At 39.5% G+C, this 18,504-nt stretch overlaps 3 protein-coding genes across 3 annotated transcripts; 2 read left to right on the top strand and 1 right to left on the bottom strand.

Annotated features, from left to right (window-relative positions):
- The first annotated feature begins 20 nt into the window (after positions 1-20).
- Positions 21-10,534, top strand: acaa2 (acetyl-CoA acyltransferase 2). The gene is made up of 10 exons (XM_023283464.3): positions 21-177; positions 2,612-2,778; positions 2,927-3,055; positions 3,823-3,939; positions 4,073-4,220; positions 5,997-6,172; positions 8,613-8,742; positions 8,873-8,943; positions 9,640-9,794; positions 9,904-10,534. The coding sequence occupies exons 1-10, from the start codon at positions 162-164 to the stop codon at positions 9,983-9,985; spliced, it is 1,191 nt and encodes a 396-aa protein (XP_023139232.1). The 5' UTR covers positions 21-161; the 3' UTR covers positions 9,986-10,534.
- Positions 10,535-11,420: 886 nt separating this feature from the next.
- On the top strand, positions 11,421-15,611 carry rpl6 (ribosomal protein L6). The gene is made up of 7 exons (XM_023283419.3): positions 11,421-11,447; positions 12,494-12,640; positions 12,744-12,842; positions 13,183-13,326; positions 14,966-15,014; positions 15,139-15,323; positions 15,423-15,611. The coding sequence occupies exons 2-7, from the start codon at positions 12,494-12,496 to the stop codon at positions 15,573-15,575; spliced, it is 777 nt and encodes a 258-aa protein (XP_023139187.2). The 5' UTR covers positions 11,421-11,447; the 3' UTR covers positions 15,576-15,611.
- A 449-nt stretch (positions 15,612-16,060) lies between these two features.
- dynll1 (dynein, light chain, LC8-type 1) lies at positions 16,061-18,439 on the bottom strand. The gene is made up of 3 exons (XM_023283420.3): positions 18,290-18,439; positions 17,403-17,541; positions 16,061-16,455 (listed from the first exon to the last, which is right to left on the bottom strand). The coding sequence occupies exons 2-3, from the start codon at positions 17,532-17,534 to the stop codon at positions 16,318-16,320; spliced, it is 270 nt and encodes an 89-aa protein (XP_023139188.1). The 5' UTR covers positions 17,535-17,541; positions 18,290-18,439; the 3' UTR covers positions 16,061-16,317.
- Positions 18,440-18,504: the final 65 nt, after the last annotated feature.

Below are 18,504 nucleotides of genomic sequence, written 5' to 3' on the forward strand. Positions count from 1 at the left end.
GAATCTTGCTGAAGGAGTAAAAAGTTAGCGTGCGGCGTTATTTGGGATAAAGGTCGCAGTTGTGTCAGGTTTTTAAGTCCGCCAGGGTTGAATTCAGTGCCACAGCAAGATATCGGTCGATTAGTTTGCTCCTGACAGTGGTGGATTGTTGAACCAGCATCATGGCACTTCTCCGAGGTAAACAAACCCTTCTCAGTTCAGCATTAAGCCAAAAATCAGGCACGTTAGCAGGTAGACTGTGCTACTTTGTTAATAGTTAATTAGCGGTGCTTTTTCCTAATTTGTGCCGCAGGACGAAAATATTAGTGACTTAAAATGAATGGCATCAATTCTTTTAAAGCTTAAGTGTCAGGAGAGTTTAAAACCTTTGCTGAACAAAGCGCTACTGCAATATAGGCGAAAGGTGACAAGATGGTGCCAAGAATATCAACACCTGTGTGTCAATTGAATTCTGTGGGAATTATTTTTTTTAAAGGGTTTCATTCATGAGTAATACATTAATTAAACACTTTATCTGGACATTTAACAACATTGAGGGCACAAGTTTTATGTTTTTTGCTGCTGTAAATATATAGCTGTAAATGTTTGTGATTTCATTTGTAATCTTATATCTGACTTTGTATTAAGATATGTTTGGGTTTTTGGTATTATATTGTATTTTGTCATTAAAGTCAGGTAGATGTAAAACTTTGACACAGATGCAAATCTGAAACTGCTGCATATCTGTGTTTAATTATATGACCGCTTATATAAACAAGTTATTTCACCGTTATAAAAGCTCTGACGTAGAGCTGCAACTAGCAGTTATGTTCATTGTTGTTTAATCTGTGGATTGTCCTTGATTGATCTGAGTCAGGGTTTGCCATAGCCAAAAAGGATGTCCTCAGTGTCCATCCCAGTTTATGGTCATAAAGGTGTAAAGAAACCAGAATATATTCAATTTCAATGAGCTATAATTAGAGAATTTAGATTTTTTTGCTTTAAAAAAATGCTCAAACTGATTAATTGACTTCAAATAGCTGACAGTCAAGTTAGTAATTTAATCATTGCAGTTCTACTCTGAGGAAAGATAAACTTTCTTATGAATGACTTTACTATTTTCCACTGTATGTACACAGCCTGGGTAATGTTTAAGTTTCTGCTTTGTATTGTTAGTCAAAAGAGAACAGAAAATATACAAAGGTGCAATTAGCTTTCTGGAGACAATGCTCAAAAGGTTTAAAGTCATTACATAATATAGTATAAATAGTATACAGAGGACTTCATTTGAGTGTCTTTTTTTTTTACATTATTGCAGTTACATTATAAATGTTGATGAATCACAGTGTAAGCAGCAGTTCAACACTGGTCAGGTTGCACCACAATTAAGCTACTTTATACACTGCAGGAAAGTTTCATTTAGAACATGCCAGCTCTCCAATTTAAAAAGGAAATATTTGTTCAAACAGATGTTGTAAATTATGTAATAGACTCAATTAAATGTGAAAAATGTGAATACAGTTGGATTATCCCTTCACATATCTCTCCACTCTTCTCTTTTTATGTCCCTGTAGCTTCTGGCCCATTTTGTATTTTAGTGCATCTTCCACATTCAGAGTACAGGTTAAAAAAGTAGGACACATTACACAACTCTAAACACACTCCAACACTGCAAGTCTGCTGTTAGTGTGATGTTTGTCAAATCCAAATCGAACACCCCGTGCACTGCAAATACAATGACAGGTCAAGGCATTCTGTGCTTTCTGGCATGAAATGGACAATCAATAGTTCAGCGTCAGATGCAGAACTAGAAGGCATATAAACAGAGGCTTTTAAGATAAGGACCATACCTATTAACTAAGTGTTTGTTTTTTCATGACGCACTGTGCACCAGTGAAGCAATTTTCATCACACAAAATGCAGATGAAACATGCAGTTTTTCTGATCAGTTCTTGGCAACTCTGGAAGAGATAAAGTTAACTGACCTAACTGTGTAATGAAGATCATCTATAAATTATATATGAGATGTGTTCACTCTGCTGACTGTACTGTATATCTTCCTGAGACTTCAGGGAAATATGTTTGAGCTAATATTTTTCTCTTCTTCTTGCAGGACGTAAAATATTTACACTTTTTAGCCTATTATGCAATATTTCCTTTCAAAGAAGGTGCAGCAGTTCAGTACATTTTAACCAACAGGGTTAATTTGCCATTAAAATCATTATCACTCCCATTTTTCACTGTATAAGATTGATTCTAATTTATTATGGAGGCAGCTCTTTAATCAACAGACGCGTTTTCAAAGTTATTGAAAAAAAATCCCTAAACATTCACTATGAGAGAAATATTCCCAGAAATGGGTATATATTCTACTTTGAGAGTTAAAAAATTCTGGATTTTGTTGCCTTTGCTGTTCCTCGATTCCCACATAATGTATCTGTTAGTTCCTCAGTATCTTTAATTTTTGCAACTCAATGCACCAGTTCTATTAGTCATCTCTGCAGAGTACATCACCCAGCCCAGTCACCCTTCACAAATCTGTTCACTCTTCTTCTGTCACCTGCTAAAATCTAGCTGTAGCTCAGTGGCGGTTAACTCTTTGTACTAAAATGCTCTTTTTTTCTCTCTATAGGTGTATTTGTTGTAGGTGCCAAGCGCACTCCTTTCGGTACCTATGGTGGTGTGCTGAAAGATCACAGTGCAACGGATTTGGCTGAACATGCTGCCAAAGCTGCCCTCGCTGCAGGCGGTGTTGCCCCAGAGCTTGTAAACAGCGTCATTGTGGGAAATGTCATGCAGGTACTTGAGATCAACACTCATACTGAGCAGATCATGAGGACCATTGGGTAATAAAATAAAAACAGAGTTTGGAAGCTTACTTTAGTTCTGACAGACATCCTCTGCTTGTTCCATTTTCACATCTCTCTATCCACCCTGCTAATTTCAGAGCTCAGCTGATGCACCCTACATTGCTCGTCATGTGAGTCTGAGGTGTGGTGTTCCCATCCCAGTGCCTGCACTCACTGTGAACAGACTGTGTGGCTCTGGTTTCCAGTCCATTATCAATGGTGCTCAAGTAAGTAACTCCAGGATCAAAACCCTTTCTGGCAGGAACACAAGTGTGGGAAAAAATAGTATTGTTACATTTATTATTGAATGGAATCTAATGTTACTGATCTTCCTATTTTATAATGTTAAATCTCTGTTGACATCATCATAGAGGTTAGTCAGTGGTGGTGTTTTGCTGTTTTATATTGAACAGTATGTCTAGTATTGTGCCTATCCATCCATTGATTATCTTTACACCACTTAACCCTCACTAGGGTCGCAGGGGGGGCTAGAGTCTGTCCCAGCCGACTTAGGGTGAAGGCAGGGGACACCCTGGACAGGTCACAAGTCTATCGCAGGGCTACACATAGAGACAAACAATCACATTCACACCTATGGACAATTTAGAGTTACCAATTAACCTCAGCAGTTTTTCGACTGTGGGAGGAAGCCTGAGTACCCTGAGAAAACTCACACATGCACAGGGAGAACATGTAAACTCCATGCAGAAAGATCCCGGGAAGGCAGGGATACGAATTGGGGATCTTCGAGCTAACCACCGAGCCACTGTGCTGCCCCTACAACATACAGTGTATTTAAATTTGCGCTTTTTCTGAAACCATCATCAAAAACATTCTGAGCTTGGTAAAGTTCAACGTTATTGCATGTGCATCTAAAAGATGAGTGAGTTTAAAAGACTCAAGCTTTATCACAAAGACATGCTCCAGTAAAAGAACAACATCTTAGATATACTGAAACCATGTTCATTCAAAACAAAAAACCTTGTGTTTGCAGGAGATTTGTCTCAGGGAGTCAGAGGTGGTCCTGTGTGGAGGTTCAGAGAGTATGAGCCAGGCCCCGTACGCTGTTCGCAACGTACGGTTCGGAACAAAGTTTGGAGTTGATCTGAAGGTTGGTTGATTTTCTTTGATCTCTGAACACTTGATATGAATGTACGTGAAGCCATATGATGACTGTACAGGTTAGCTTGTTATGCTCTAAAACTCCAACAAAAAGATAAAACTTGTTCTTATCTGCTCGACAGCTAGAGGATACACTGTGGGCTGGCCTGACTGACCTGCACGTCAAAATCCCGATGGGCATCACAGCAGAAAACCTGGCAGACAAATACCAGATCACACGCGAAGACTGTGACAACTACGCACACCAGACGCAACAAAGGTGGAAGGCAGGTGAGGCAGCCATTGGTTTTTGATGTCATTTTGTGGTCTTCCCTCACTGACACATCATGACATTAAGATACACATGTGGACAAAATTGTTGGTACAACTCAGTTAATGAAAGAAAAACCCACAATGGTCACAGAAATAATTTGAATCTGAAAAAGTAATAATAAATAAAAATTCTGTGAAAATTAACCAATGAAAATCAGACATTGCTTTTGAACCGTGGTTCAACAGAATTATTTTAAAAAATAAACTCATGAAACAGACCTGGACAAAAATGATGGTACCCCTAGAAAAGACTGAAAATAATGTGATCATAGGGACATGTTCAATCAAGGTGTGTCCTCTAATTAGCATCACAAATGTCTACAAACTTGTAATCAGTCAGTCGGCCTATTTATAGGGTTACAAGTCGTCACTGTGCTGTTTGGTGACATGGTGTGTACCACACTAAACATGGACCAGAGGAAGCCAAGGAGAGAGTTGCCTCAGGAGACTAGAAAGAAAATTATAGACCAGCATGTTAAAGATAAAGGCTATAAGACCATCTCCAAGCAGCTTGATGTTCCTGTGACTACAGTTGCACATATTATTCAGAAATTTAAGATCCATGGGACTGTAGCCAACCTCCCTGGATGTGGCCGCAGGAGGAAAATTGATGACAAATGGAGGAGATGGATAATAGGAATGGAAACAAAAGAGCCCAGAACAACCTCTAAAGACATTAAAGGTGAACTCCAAGGTCAAGGTACATCAGTGTCAGATCATACCATCCGTTGTTGTTTGAGCCAAAGTGGACTTCATGGGAGACGACCAAGGAGGACACCATTGTTGAAAACAGATCATAAAAAAGCCAGACTGGAATTTGCCAAACTGCATGTTGACAAGCCACAAAGCTTCTGGGAGAATGTCCTACGGACAGACGAGACAAAACTGGAACTTTTTGGCAAGGCACATCAGCTCTATGTTCACAGATGCAGAAATGAAGCATCTCAAGAAAAGAACACTGTCCCTACTGTGAAACATGGAGGAGGTTCTGTTATGTTCTGGGGCTGCTTTGCTGCACAGGGTGTCTTGAATCTGTGCAGGGTACAATGAAATGTCATGACTATCAAGGTATTCTAGAGAGAAATGTGCTGCCCAGTGTCAGAAAGCTTGGTCTCAGTCACAGGTCGTGGGTCTTGCAACAGGATAATGAGCCAAAACACACAGCTAAAAACAGCCAAGAATGGCTAAGAGGAAAACATTGGACTATTCTGAAGTGGTCTCTATGAGCCCTGATCTAAATCCTATTGAACATCTGTGGAAGGAGCTGAAACATGGCGTCTGGAGAAGGAACCCTTCAAACCTGAGACAACTGGAGCAGTCTGCTCATGAGGAGTGGACCAGAATATCTGCTGAGAGGTGCAGAAGTCTCACTGACAGTTACAGAAATCGTTTGATTGCAGTGATTTCCTCAAAAGGTTGTGCAACAAAACATTAAGTTAAGGGTACCATCATTTTTGTCCAGGCCTGTTTCATGAGTTTATTTTTAAAAATAATTCTGCTGAACCACAGTTTAAAAAGCAATGTCTGATTTTCATTGGTTAATTTTCATAGAATTTTTATTTATTATTACTTTTGTCAGATTCAAATTATTTCTGTGACCATTGTGGGTTTTTCTTTCATTAACTGAGGGGTACCAACTATTTTGTCCACGTGTGTATGCTGCTGTTGAGAAGTTGCTGGTCAAGACAAGGTTGTTCTTAGTATTTAAACTGTAACTTTTTTTTCTGTTTACAGCTCACGAGGCTGGTTACTACACAGCAGAAATCGCTCCCATTGATGTGAAAGCTAAGAAAGGCAAAGTGTCCATGGCTCAGGATGAACATCCTCGTCCTCAGACCACATTGGAGCAGATGTCCAAACTGCCTCCTGTCTTTAAGAAGGGAGGAACCGTTACTGCCGCTAATGCTTCGGTGAGTTTATATAGTTTTTATTGGCACTATATAGATGTAATTAAATTGAAATTAATTTAGTGGAATGTCAAATAAAGCTTCTCGTTTGCTTCACCCAATAGAAAATGTTTAAAATCACACCCTAAAAGTGTCATATTGCTGTAATGTGAAAACCTTCCATTGTAGTTCCTTTTGGGTTTTTCATGTTTATAAAAGTATTTCACACAGAACACTTTTGTGAAGATCAACAGTGATACATTCAGACCCCTTATTGCAGGGGTCACAAACCTTTTTGAACCTGAGAGCAACTTCAAGGGTACTGAGTAGTACGGAGGGCACCTTGTTTGATACAAACTTCCTCAATAGCAAACTTGCGCCATCATCTTTAAACAATAATAATAATGAAAATAATATGTAAAAAGACTGTCTGATCACATTTATGTTAATTATTCCTTGCAATAACTATTAACAACGATTTCCACAACAATGACGGTAGGAAACACACACACACACACACACACACACACACACACACACATATATATGGAAATCTGTTCCAATATTTAAAAGTCAGAGGTATCCCATCTCTGAAACTTTGGTAAATATCTTTCTTGGCAGTTTTGGATGAATCAGCATATTTGCAGCATTTTGTTCAAAATCACACCAGTTACATTTCTGTGCAAATTGTCACTTCTAACATTTTTAGGAAATCATTAACTGTCATCAAATTATGCTTCATTTGTGCAAACCTCTACCTTTGTAACATTTTTGAACAATTCATGAACTCTATCCCATGTTTGTACAAATTATCAGTTGTGTAAGAAAAAAATCAACTCTTTCACATTTTGAAATGAATCCTATCACATTAGTACTAATCACCAGCATTTTTCACCAGCATTGCAACATTTTTAACAGATCGTAACAACAAATCATTACATGTTTTCAACAAATTGTTTTTCACATTTTTGTGTAATGGCATGGTGTTCTGAATGACAACATGTTACCTCTTTCTTCGTCTGTAAATGTGTGTTAGTGGGAAGCCTGGCATTGCAGAGCTTATCCTGTCAGCGACAGTCTTACCTTTATCTTGCAGGTCACAGTTCAGATGGTTCAGTTTCCCAGTGATGTCCGTTAAAAATGCAAGGGCAAGAATCCACTCAGTGTCGTCAAGCAGCAAGATGTCCTCCACTTTGGACTGCATCAACTCTTTGATTTCGGCCAACAGTGACAAAAAACGCTGCAAAACTGGTCCCTGCTGATCCATGGGGTTTCTGTGTGTAGTAACAGGTCACCATGTTCAGCTAACAGCTCCTCCAGCAGCACCTTCAATGTCCTGGTTGTTTGGCTTTGGAGCCATTTATGATCTTCACGACACGAGTCCTCACGTGATCAAATCCGGCCACTTTTGTACATACATATGTCCTGCTGGTGAATGATGCAGTGGTAATGTAGGAATGTCGGGAAGTCTGGATCACCTCTGCATCGTACAATGAAGCCTGCATGCCGACCCGTCATGGAGGAGCCCTGTCAGTCGTCACTAAAAAAAGCTTTTCTAATGGTACATTTTTCTCCACGAAGAAACTTTTCGCCGCGTTGTAGATGTCAAACCTGCCTTTAAGTCCCGGGTTTTCCTGTCCGTAGTGCGCATACAGTCTATGTGCGCTACCAGGTGGCTAGTTAGCATGGCTAGTTAGCATGGAAGCTTTGTAGCGGCTAAAGTAGCGTCTCTCCACATTGTGCCGCTTTGCCGTCGCAATAGTCGCCCCGCAAATAGGACGCATATATTTATCTTTCACTGTCGTGAAAAAGAACTCTTCTTCCCAGTCATTGTGAAAATAGTGTTTTCTCTTTCACTTCTCTGTCATGTTTTGGGGGTAAAAACCACGTCTAGCTTCCCAAAGTGTCTGCGCCCGGACGCTTCAGCAGAATGACGTGGTGGTTTGACATGCGCAGTGAACTTTGACTCGGACAAGGTCAAAGTTCATTTACACCGAAGATATTTTTGTTTTTTAAAAAAATTATAATAAATATTGTAATTTAAAATCTGCATTAATGTAAGTATTTTTGATTTAAAAAGAACAGCAACTATAATTTTTATAAGGAATTTCATGGTGACGTGTTATTTTTAGAACATGTGTCACTGGCAACTCACATGGTCTCTGCGGGCAACCAGGCGCCCACGGGCACCCTGTTTGCTACCCCTGCCTTATTGTATCTGTCATGGTTTTTTGTTTCATTAGGAAATCGATCTGAGCATACAATTGTTTTTTATTCATGTTCCTCAGAGATATGATCCTTTATTTTTGCTAGACAGTAACTTATGGCACTGTGATTTAGATTTTCACACTATTGAATTAAAAGACAGTAAAATATAATTTAATATAAATATCATGCAACTGTTCTTACTTCTACCATTAGTAGCAGCCTTATATCACTAATGTAATTCTCTTCTTGGTCTCAGGGTGTATCTGACGGTGCTGCTGCCGTGGTGATCGCAAGCGAGGATGCGGTAAAAGAACATAAACTCACTCCACTGGCCAGAGTTGTTGCCTATCATGTGTCAGGCTGTGACCCGAGCATTATGGGAATTGGTGAGTGGCACCGCTGCTAAGGATGTGTCATTCAACCCCCCCCCCCCTAAATTATACAAGGTGAAAGTCATTAAATAAACTTTGACATAGTTTCCTCTAAGAATTTTCTTGTTTTCTTTAATCTTTGTAGGTCCCGTTCCAGCAATCACAGAAGCTCTTAAAAAAGCCGGTCTGACTCTCAACGACATGGATCTTGTGGAGGTTTGTTACCAGTAAAACCAGTAAAAACAAAAAAACAAAAAAACAAGAAACTGTTTCTCTCAGGCTCATTTGTACTCAGATCTTCAATTTATCAAATGCAAGTCCTGTACTGGTACAATAATCTCTAAATACCGCACTGCAAGTAAAAACCCCACATTTAAAATGTTACTATACTAACAGTAAATACACTTTCTAATTGCCGTTAATTTTCAAACCTGATGGCTAAATCCATCTCATATGTTGTCGTGGCCTGTTTTTTTTTATTTTGATTTTTACGGTTCCACCTTAACGGGCTCACCTTCATCATAGCAGCTGCTGATTCTTATGCATTCATGTGGCTGATTTATTCTCACTCAAAAGTGAAGTCAAAGACTTTATCTATCTTCCATCTACACATTTTCATGTTTGAACAAACGCAGTCCCACCCCTTCCTTTGCTCACACCTGTTCGACGTCTAATTACATACCATGAATCTTAAAATAATGACTCAGAATATTATTAGACAGGAACTCATATTAGACAGGAACTCACTTCAATATTTTAGCAAATTGTGAAAATTGAATTTGCAGTCAACACAAAAAGATTGCTCAAACATAAATGCAATCAATGTTTCCAACACTGCATTTAAGATACAATATGTTTGGTTTATTTTGGAGGTAAATACTCAGTTGTGTTAATGTCTGTTGCTTTACACAGGTGAATGAGGCCTTTGCCCCTCAGTACCTGTCGGTTGCCAAGGCTCTTGGACTCAACCCAGAGAAGAGCAACGTAAATGGTGGAGCTATTGCCATCGGACATCCTCTCGGTGCTTCTGGAGCACGCATCACTGCTCACCTGGTGCATGAGCTCAGGTAGCCTAGTTGTTAGTAATTATATATGTATACACAGCAGATTATATGGCAGGGAGATGTTTACACTTTTACTATAGCAGTTTTGAATAATGAACTTTGTTTCTGACAGGCGACGAGGAGGCAAGTACGCTGTCGGTTCAGCCTGTATCGGCGGCGGTCAGGGTATCGCCATCATCCTCGAAAAATGCTGATTGAAGAGGCTACCAGTATCAGAAGAGTTCCTGTAGAAGAATGTGCTGCACACACACCGTCTACTCGCATTAAATGAAATACAGTCGATTCATGCTAAAACAGACTTTTTTCAGATAAACTATAGCAAATGCCCTCGTAACACAAGGCACTGCTGCTCAGGTTTTCATCTTTATCCTGCTTTTTGCTTTGACTTTCACTACAATTCTACAAAAAATGTACAAGACAGCCCAGTGTTGCCTTGGAAGCCCTGTGAAGTTAAAGAGCTAGTGGGCCGACACTTCTGTGCTCAGTTCACAAATGTGCAAAAGTCTGTTTATTAATGTGCCTAATCCAGTGCTCGATTCCTGGTCATGTTAATGCGTAGTATATGATTAAAATGCAGTTTAAATTGGTTTGGAGTGAGGTTTAATAGAACTGTGATGTTCGCCTTAAAATGATATCGCTCCATTATCACAATTTTGTGTAGTCAGAAAAAATGGTGTGGTGGCTCCTCTAACAACCGATTTTGTACTTCTGAAGAATCTCAAATAAAATCTTCAAAAAGAGAAGTGAAGTTCTGTTTTTGAAATTTTCATGATCACCCCTTGACAGTGACTGAAGCTTTTTTTTCTTGTATAGCAGGAAAATCAGATTTAACAGAAAACCAGAAGTAGGTTTTATTTTAATTCTTATTATAGTTTTTATTCCAACAGTGTTTTTTTTTTTTGTTCTTTAGCATCACATTATGTTTTCATGTTATCTCTAATAAAAATATTACACATTAGCTGGCAAGGGGACTTTATTCTTTGACTTTATTTTGTTCCTGCTTTGTTCAGAAAAAAATGGTTAAAAAAACAAACATACAGGGAAGATCCTGAAGCTAAATCAAACTAAAACTCAAAAATAAATAAAAAATAGATCTCCAATTGACAATTATAATGATGCAAGACAGAAATACTGGAGCTAGAGGACAATTATTAATTATTATTAATTATATTACAAGAGAGAGAAACGGCTAAAGTAGCTGCACAATATCTGACTGCAGTTGAGAGACATCATATAAGCATCATTGAAAAGCCTACTATAGACATAGCAATCACACACACACACACACACACACACACACACACACACACACACACACACACACACACGCATACACACATCATGTATATATATACAGATATTTTTTTCTTGTTTTCCTATTATCTTTTTATTTTATCATCTTATTCATTTACTTTAATCCAAATGATAAATTGCTTTTTTTAACTTTTGTTTTTGTCACCATTTTCCTTGATGCTTTTGTAACATTGTTAACCTGATATTCATGCCAGTAAATCACACTTAAATAAAATTGAATCGAGAAATACTTTTAGGACTACAAAGACCATCATATTCTTCACACGCGACGTAATGACGTCAAGGTCCAGCGTCCTTATATACGTCACATGCCCGGATGTCGGTCTTTTTTTCATAGCAAAGGTAAGATTGCCTTGCCTTCGTGTTACTGTAGGAATAAAAATCTGTTGTCATCTGTGTTACAGTATAAAAACTATGGTTTTCAAATATTATGAGTCGAATCCGCGTATTTAGATGATGCGTTTGGCATCGCTATTACGAAGATTTATCCGTTATGTTTCTGTAATAATGGACAGTTTAGTGTTGCCGGTTGTAGGCCGCCGGCTAGCGTCCATACTAGCTGTAACGTTAGCTAGGTTGCTAAACGCTCAGGAACGTGTTGTCCTTCGTTCATATTTTGTGTTGTTTATACATATATTTATGTTGTCACATACTTCAGCTTTCTTTAAAGAAATTGTGTAATGGAAGTGGTTTGCTAGCTAGTAAAGTAACGCTGCTGAGCTGTGTTGCTAACTGCTAGCTATACTTGTCATGCTTGTTCTGCGTTGACGATGGCTTTCTGTTTGCAGTAAGCCAAATTAATTTAACAGTAGTTTCCAAAATGGTTGTGTATTCATATCTTCTAGTGCACTGTTTAGTTATACTAGCAACACTCCTCCTGTGGAAGGTCTAACTGTCATTGATTCAGCGTTAGTGTGCTGAAGTTGCTATCAATGTCTTACTGTTGTTGGTCAATATGCAACAGTCTTGAACCAAGACTGGAATAATAAACATAAGAAAAAAAATGTTTTTGTGACATTTAGGCCCGAACAATCAGGTGAAACAATTAAATTGCTATTTGCTGACATGCATTGTGATTCAATTGTGATATGATTTTTTAATTCACGAGTTCATAATCATTTATTAGTGATCAAACACGAGATACCATTCAAAGCACAAGTCACATTATCAGGATGGCATGAATTTGTAAAACCATTCATGCAGCAGTTACAACCATCAGTTTGATCTGCTGCAAAGTATATCATAAAGTGCACCTTTTGAAGTTTGGTAAATGCATTGTTGCAGACTGCAAATTGGATTTGAAAAGGATCATTCAGCCCCAGTAATTGTGATTTCATAGAACTTTGTGGCAGTTGATACATTAACAAACATCTTTTGCTTTGTATCAGATGGCAGAGGGAGACAAGAAGTCTGCCAAGAAGAAGCACGGGAGCCGGAACCCAAAGCTGGCCCGGGGCATCGGCCGCTACTCCCGGTCCGCTATGTTTGCTCGTCGAGCCATGTACAAGAGGAAGACCAAGACCACTGAGACCAAGGTGAGATCCATGACATGCTACAAAATGAATGTTAAAAAAAAACGAGCAAAATTCACATCACGCTGATCTGTTGTGTCTTGATACAAATTTGTCCCCGTTTCAGGTGGAGAAAAAGCTTAAAGAGAAGCCCAAGGCCACTGTTGTCAAGACTGTTGGAGGAGACAAGAATGGAGGCACTCGTGTTGTCAAACTGCGCAAGATGGTGAATAATGCATGGATTGATTAACCATACAGATTTATTTTGTGCATTAAGTGTCAGGAAATATCGCCATGCTTTGACAAGTAGAATTCCCTTTAGAGTTGTAAAACTCCATCATACACTGTTAATGACATTCTTTCAAGAATGTTTAGCAGAAATGACATGAGGAGTTTTAATTTGTTGCAAGATCTTTTGGTTTCCAGGACATCACAACCTTTATCAGCTGAGGCAGTACTGTCAAATTCAAATCTTTGTCTCTGTCAAATCTTTATGTTTTGTAAGTATTTCATTGAAACGCTGAATTAAAATATTAGTGTATATTTTTATGTATTTCTTTTTTTAGCCCCGTTACTACCCCACAGAGGACGTTCCCCGTAAACTGAAGAGCCATGGAAAGAAGCCTTTCTGCCAGCATAAGAGGAAGCTGCGCGCCTCTATCACGCCAGGAACTGTCCTTGTTCTGCTCACTGGTCGCCACCGTGGAAAGGTGAGGACAATTTCTGGCACGTCTTAAGAATGATTTGAATGTATTTATAGAATAGCTAAAAAAATGACAGACCACAGGATGAAATATGTATCGCAATGCGTCTGGTGCATTACAATATTTAAGAGTACAAACAGGCGAATATGTGATAGCATGGTGCAGGTTCGCAAACAGAAAAGGTCTTCCAGGATACAGGAGTAATATTAGTTGTCAGAGGTTGTCCAAGGGTGAGAATCTCTCCTGCTAGGACCAAAACATCTCTCTGACCCTCGTATATGATGCAACACTTGGTGCCAGCTATGATAAGGTCTTACCCTACACAACTTTTTGTCTATGTGAGCTGTGAAAGCACAGTCTGACCCAGATGTAAACAGAATATCTACCTTTTAAAACGCACTTGATGCAGTTGTAATGATTGACAGCCGTAAAAGCTACAACAGCCAAGTTTCAAGCGAACATTTTACAATTTTTGGAAAATATGAGGTTGCATCATGTAAAAAAAATTCTCATTCATAGCTTGTGGTCAGCTATCATAGTAGATGGTTGGTTTTTGTATCATTACTGATCTACAATACGGTGTAATGAACAAACTTGCAGTTAAAGGTACCATATGTGATGCATAATACAATACCAGTTTCTTAGATTCACTAAGTATCTCATCGTGGTCTGTTAGCTGTCCATTCTGCGCATGCTGGAAAAAGCGATCCAGTGATCATATTTGACTGTAAATGGTAAATACAAAGTTGCTCAGTCTGATCCACATGACACTGTTGCTGTGTGTCCTGTGCACAATCATGTTCATGCACAGGAGAGGAAAGGGACAGTGGTAGCAAGAGGGATGCAAAATCTGCCACATTCCAACTATCTAAATGTGCTAAATAAATATCAACAATATGAATCCAGAATCACAGACATCATCTTTAATGTCTTGTCACATAAAATGTAAATGAATGTGTCACAGCCTCAATGATGCACTCTGAAGAGTTGATGGAGACAGTAACAGATGTGGTCAACAGATTGCAAGCTGTGGCATATTTCAACTTTTAATTTCCTGTTGCATAACATGTAGAATATTTGTACTGATTATAATGAAGGTGCATTTTCTCCCCCCTACTCACATAAAACGGTTTTGCATTGGCATCATTTTTGTAATTAGACTCAACGCTAAAAAAAATATTAGCACTGCAAATAAATGAGTGATATATTGAAAATATTCTGCTGAAGCACACGCTATGGGTTTAACAAGCACGCTGGACACATATCTTATAATCTCACACCCTCAGTACCGCAGACATTGTCCCTCTCTCCCACTCTCAAACGCTGCATGGGCAAGTTATGGAAGCAAGTGTGCCCACACACACTTTGAGCTGCGACTGACCTAAATAATGTTTCAGCTACAGAACTGACAGGCAGCGAGTCCTCTCGATAAAATTAGGACTACGTGTCAAGTAGATTTATTCTTCTCCTGTCTAAATAGCTTGGCATGAAAGTATATTGCAGCTATTAAATTGTCTTAGCCAAATAGTACAAATGTTTTTTTCTCCTTACTACTTTAGTTACACAGTTAACAGGTTCTCTTTGGTATGCAGAATCTCACCCAATACAGTAGCCTTGTGAAATGACACTACTTTTTGTGTTTTAGCGTGTGGTGTTCCTGAAGCAGCTCGCAAGTGGTCTTCTGCTTGTTACTGGTAAGGATGACTGTTCTGTTTTTAGCAAATTCACACACATAACAGTGCAAACAAATATCAGTCGGTTGTACTACTAGGAAGATATTTGTAATCTTTACTCTTCTAACGTGTTGTCTTCCCTTAGGTCCTCTTGCCTTGAACAGAGTCCCCCTGCGCAGGGCCCACCAGAAATTTGTCATTGCCACCAACACCAAGGTCGACATCTCTGGCATGAAGATCCCCAAAAACCTCAGCGATGCCTACTTCAAGAAGAAGAGGCTGAGGAGGCCCCGTCACCAGGAGGGAGAGATCTTTGATACAGAGAAAGAGGTAACTTGGCTATTTATTTTTATCACAACGCGCAGTTTTACACACTTTCATAGGTGACGTGGGTTTGGCTGACTCGCTGCTTTTGTTCTTCATCTGCAGAAGTACCAGCTGACAGAGCAGAGGAAGGAGGACCAGAAGGCTGTTGATGCTCAGCTTCTGCCCCTCATCAAGAAAGTACCTCAGCTGAAAGGATACCTGCGCTCTTCCTTCTGCCTGTCTAATGGCGTCTACCCACACAAGCTGGTTTTCTAAATGTGTTGTAATAAAGAGTACCACCGTCTTATGCCATCTCTTGACTCCTTTGTACTGATTTTTTTTTTTTTAAATATATACTTGATAGTCTTGCAGCTGTTCTGGCAACAAATTTGTATTTCCAGAGCTACAATGGTATATGCAAATTGCAATTTTATTGGTGGTTTTGATGGCTGTCTAGTGAGAATTAAATTGTTCCTGCCGTTTAATTCGCACAGCTACATGAAATGAGACTCGGCAATAATCTAAAAGATTATGAGCAGTTCAAGTCACAGAATTTACAGACCTCAACACTTTGCATGTGTCCTACTGTCAATTTATAATCAGCACTGTATTGTATCACATGGGGAGGATAACTTATCCTTGGTGACTCCTATTTGATCAGTTCCGACCCATTGGTAATCGAATATTTACATCTGGCCATATGGGATTATAATTCTGGTTTGAGGGACGTGAAGCAGTAAATGAAATGACCACAGCAAGCATTGGACCCAGACAGCTTAACAGCTACGCTTTAATTAAAAAAATGATGTCTAATGTAACAAGACAAAAATAAATACAAGTGTTTCATCTCTTTAACATGGCCACGTTTTTTGTTTTTTTTTATATCATCAAAAACAGAACAAAGTAGAAAGCAGCACAGAAAAAGGCAGCGGCCCCTTGCCAAGGAATGATAAGTGCCTTTTGTGGAGTCAGTCAGTACTGTATATGTGGTCAGCCGGTGTGGAGAAAAGGCCTTCCCTCAGCCGGACTTGAACAGCAGAATGGCCACCTGACCCAAGTAGAAGTAAATGAAATGCTTGGTCTCATGAGTCACATAGCTGCCAAAGTTCCTCCCAACGATGCAGTGCCAGGTCGGGTTATATTTCTTGTCAAACTCCTGTGTGAGGGACAAAGACACATTTTGTATGTCAAACATTTGTGGACAAACATGTTTATAAGTGTAAAGAAGAGACAAGTATGAAAACACTGGTGCTGCCTAGAGGTTCAAGAGGAGAAAACAAGTGATACTGTTGTTTGTTTTTTAAAGGCTGTGTCACAACAAAAAAAAAATATACAATTTTCTAAACTGATCAGATTGTTGGTGGGGGAAAGAAGAGCAAGCTTTTAATTAGCTGACTATCACTCATAAAACACCCTTTCCTAAACAGACTAAATGAGAATACCAAAAATATGTTTCTATTCTCAAATGATAATACAGTAGAAATATGCAACTTAAGGGTTGTCAGCCTTTAAGGGTTTGACATTTGGAGAAAAGCACATCGCAAGCCTGAGCTGGATGATTTAATGTGACAGCACTATCAAGATTTTTGTCTGGTGGCTAAATTACAGTTAAGCATAGTTCAGTCTGGTCATAGTTAAGTGAAACTAACAATTACCCTAACCGTTTTTTAACTATTTTCTTGACATAAAGTGGCTGCAAGTTCCCCCAATAAACCTGCAAAGGTGAACGCCAAAGGAGGTATTAGTGCACACCTTTATCCAAGTTTTGAAAAACAATTACACATCATGATTAAGTAGTATGCCCCTCCCTTTGCAGAATCAGGAGATAAAAATGTGGGCATGTGGCTTCTGAAGGACAGTAAGTCCAGGAGGAACAGGTTTCCTCAGGAAGAGAGGAAACAATTGCAAACACCAAGCTGGGCGTGTACCATGAATGATGCACAGGATGACTGGATGGAAAAGCAGCTTTACATCTTAGTCACATCACTGCAAAAGCATCAACTTAACACAAGTACTAGATTTTGAAGTTGTAGATCTCTGCAGCCCACTTTCAGGACTGAGCTGAGAGGATGTTGGATGCTCCAGCAGCGTTTTTTTTAATACCTTTTTGATGTATGCAGCGATGTCTTTCTCGATGTTGTACTTCTCCAGGGCCTGTGTGGCACACTCCACGGCGTCCTGCTGCATGTCCTCCGACATGTCGGCATTTTTGATCACTGCTTTTCTGTCAGACATGGTTGCCCTGGGAAACCAAAACACAGCAGAGAATTCATCATCCTCAGGCGCATTGGCGCGCGCGCACACACACAATACAACCAAGTGTAGAGCCCGAGCATCCCAACAGTCCTCATCATTGACGGTGAACTGCACTACATGATGCCAGTAAAGAGGGTAAAAAAAACGCCTAGTTAGTGACGATGCTGCCATTACATAATCGGTGATACATAATATTTCAACTAGCCGTTTCTACAAGTGTTGCATAACAACTTCCATCAGCGGCAGGCTTCAGCTGGACGCGCGCTCTGCGTAGTTTCTATGGATACGCAAGACATTTGAGATTATCGCCTGAAATTTTCCGAGGTTTCAACGAGAATCCTTGTCAAATCAGGCTGCAAAATGACACCACACTGCTGCAACTAGCCAACACTAGAAAGCAGCGAGGGGAAAAAAATGCATGCCTTAACCGCAGCGGCGTGCAGGATAACATAAACACCCCAAACCTCATAATAACACAACGTTTCCCATAAAAAATGGACTTCATCTAAAGTAAGGAGTCGCTAGCGAGATGGGTTTGTTAGCAACACCTGGCCACATGCACAATCAGCGATGATGAGCTGTTGATTAGCTAGAGCACGATAACTGGCTGCTCATTCATCCCGAAAAAGGAGAAAAACATCGTCTAACTGTAAACGCACACCTCAGCAGTTCAGCAATTTTTTGAAAAGAACAAATAAATTACAATTCTCGGCATGCAGAATTTGTTAAATTACCTCCTAGTCTCCCGTACACTGTTTGTCTAGTTTTAAAGAGACGACTGCTCCTGAAGTGACAACTCCCGCGAAGTGGTTGACACAAAAGTAATGTGGGTGTGTAGCGGTAAGAGACTGCTGCCTCGACGCGCTCCAATTGGCTGATATTAATGCACAGCGCGCTGTCATTGGCAAACTCAGGCCTGTCTTTCCGCTGTTTCTGCAAGCATTTTATT

Source organism: Amphiprion ocellaris, chromosome 6 (genome assembly GCF_022539595.1).
Source record: "Amphiprion ocellaris isolate individual 3 ecotype Okinawa chromosome 6, ASM2253959v1, whole genome shotgun sequence".
Classification (NCBI taxonomy): domain Eukaryota; kingdom Metazoa; phylum Chordata; class Actinopteri; family Pomacentridae; genus Amphiprion; species Amphiprion ocellaris.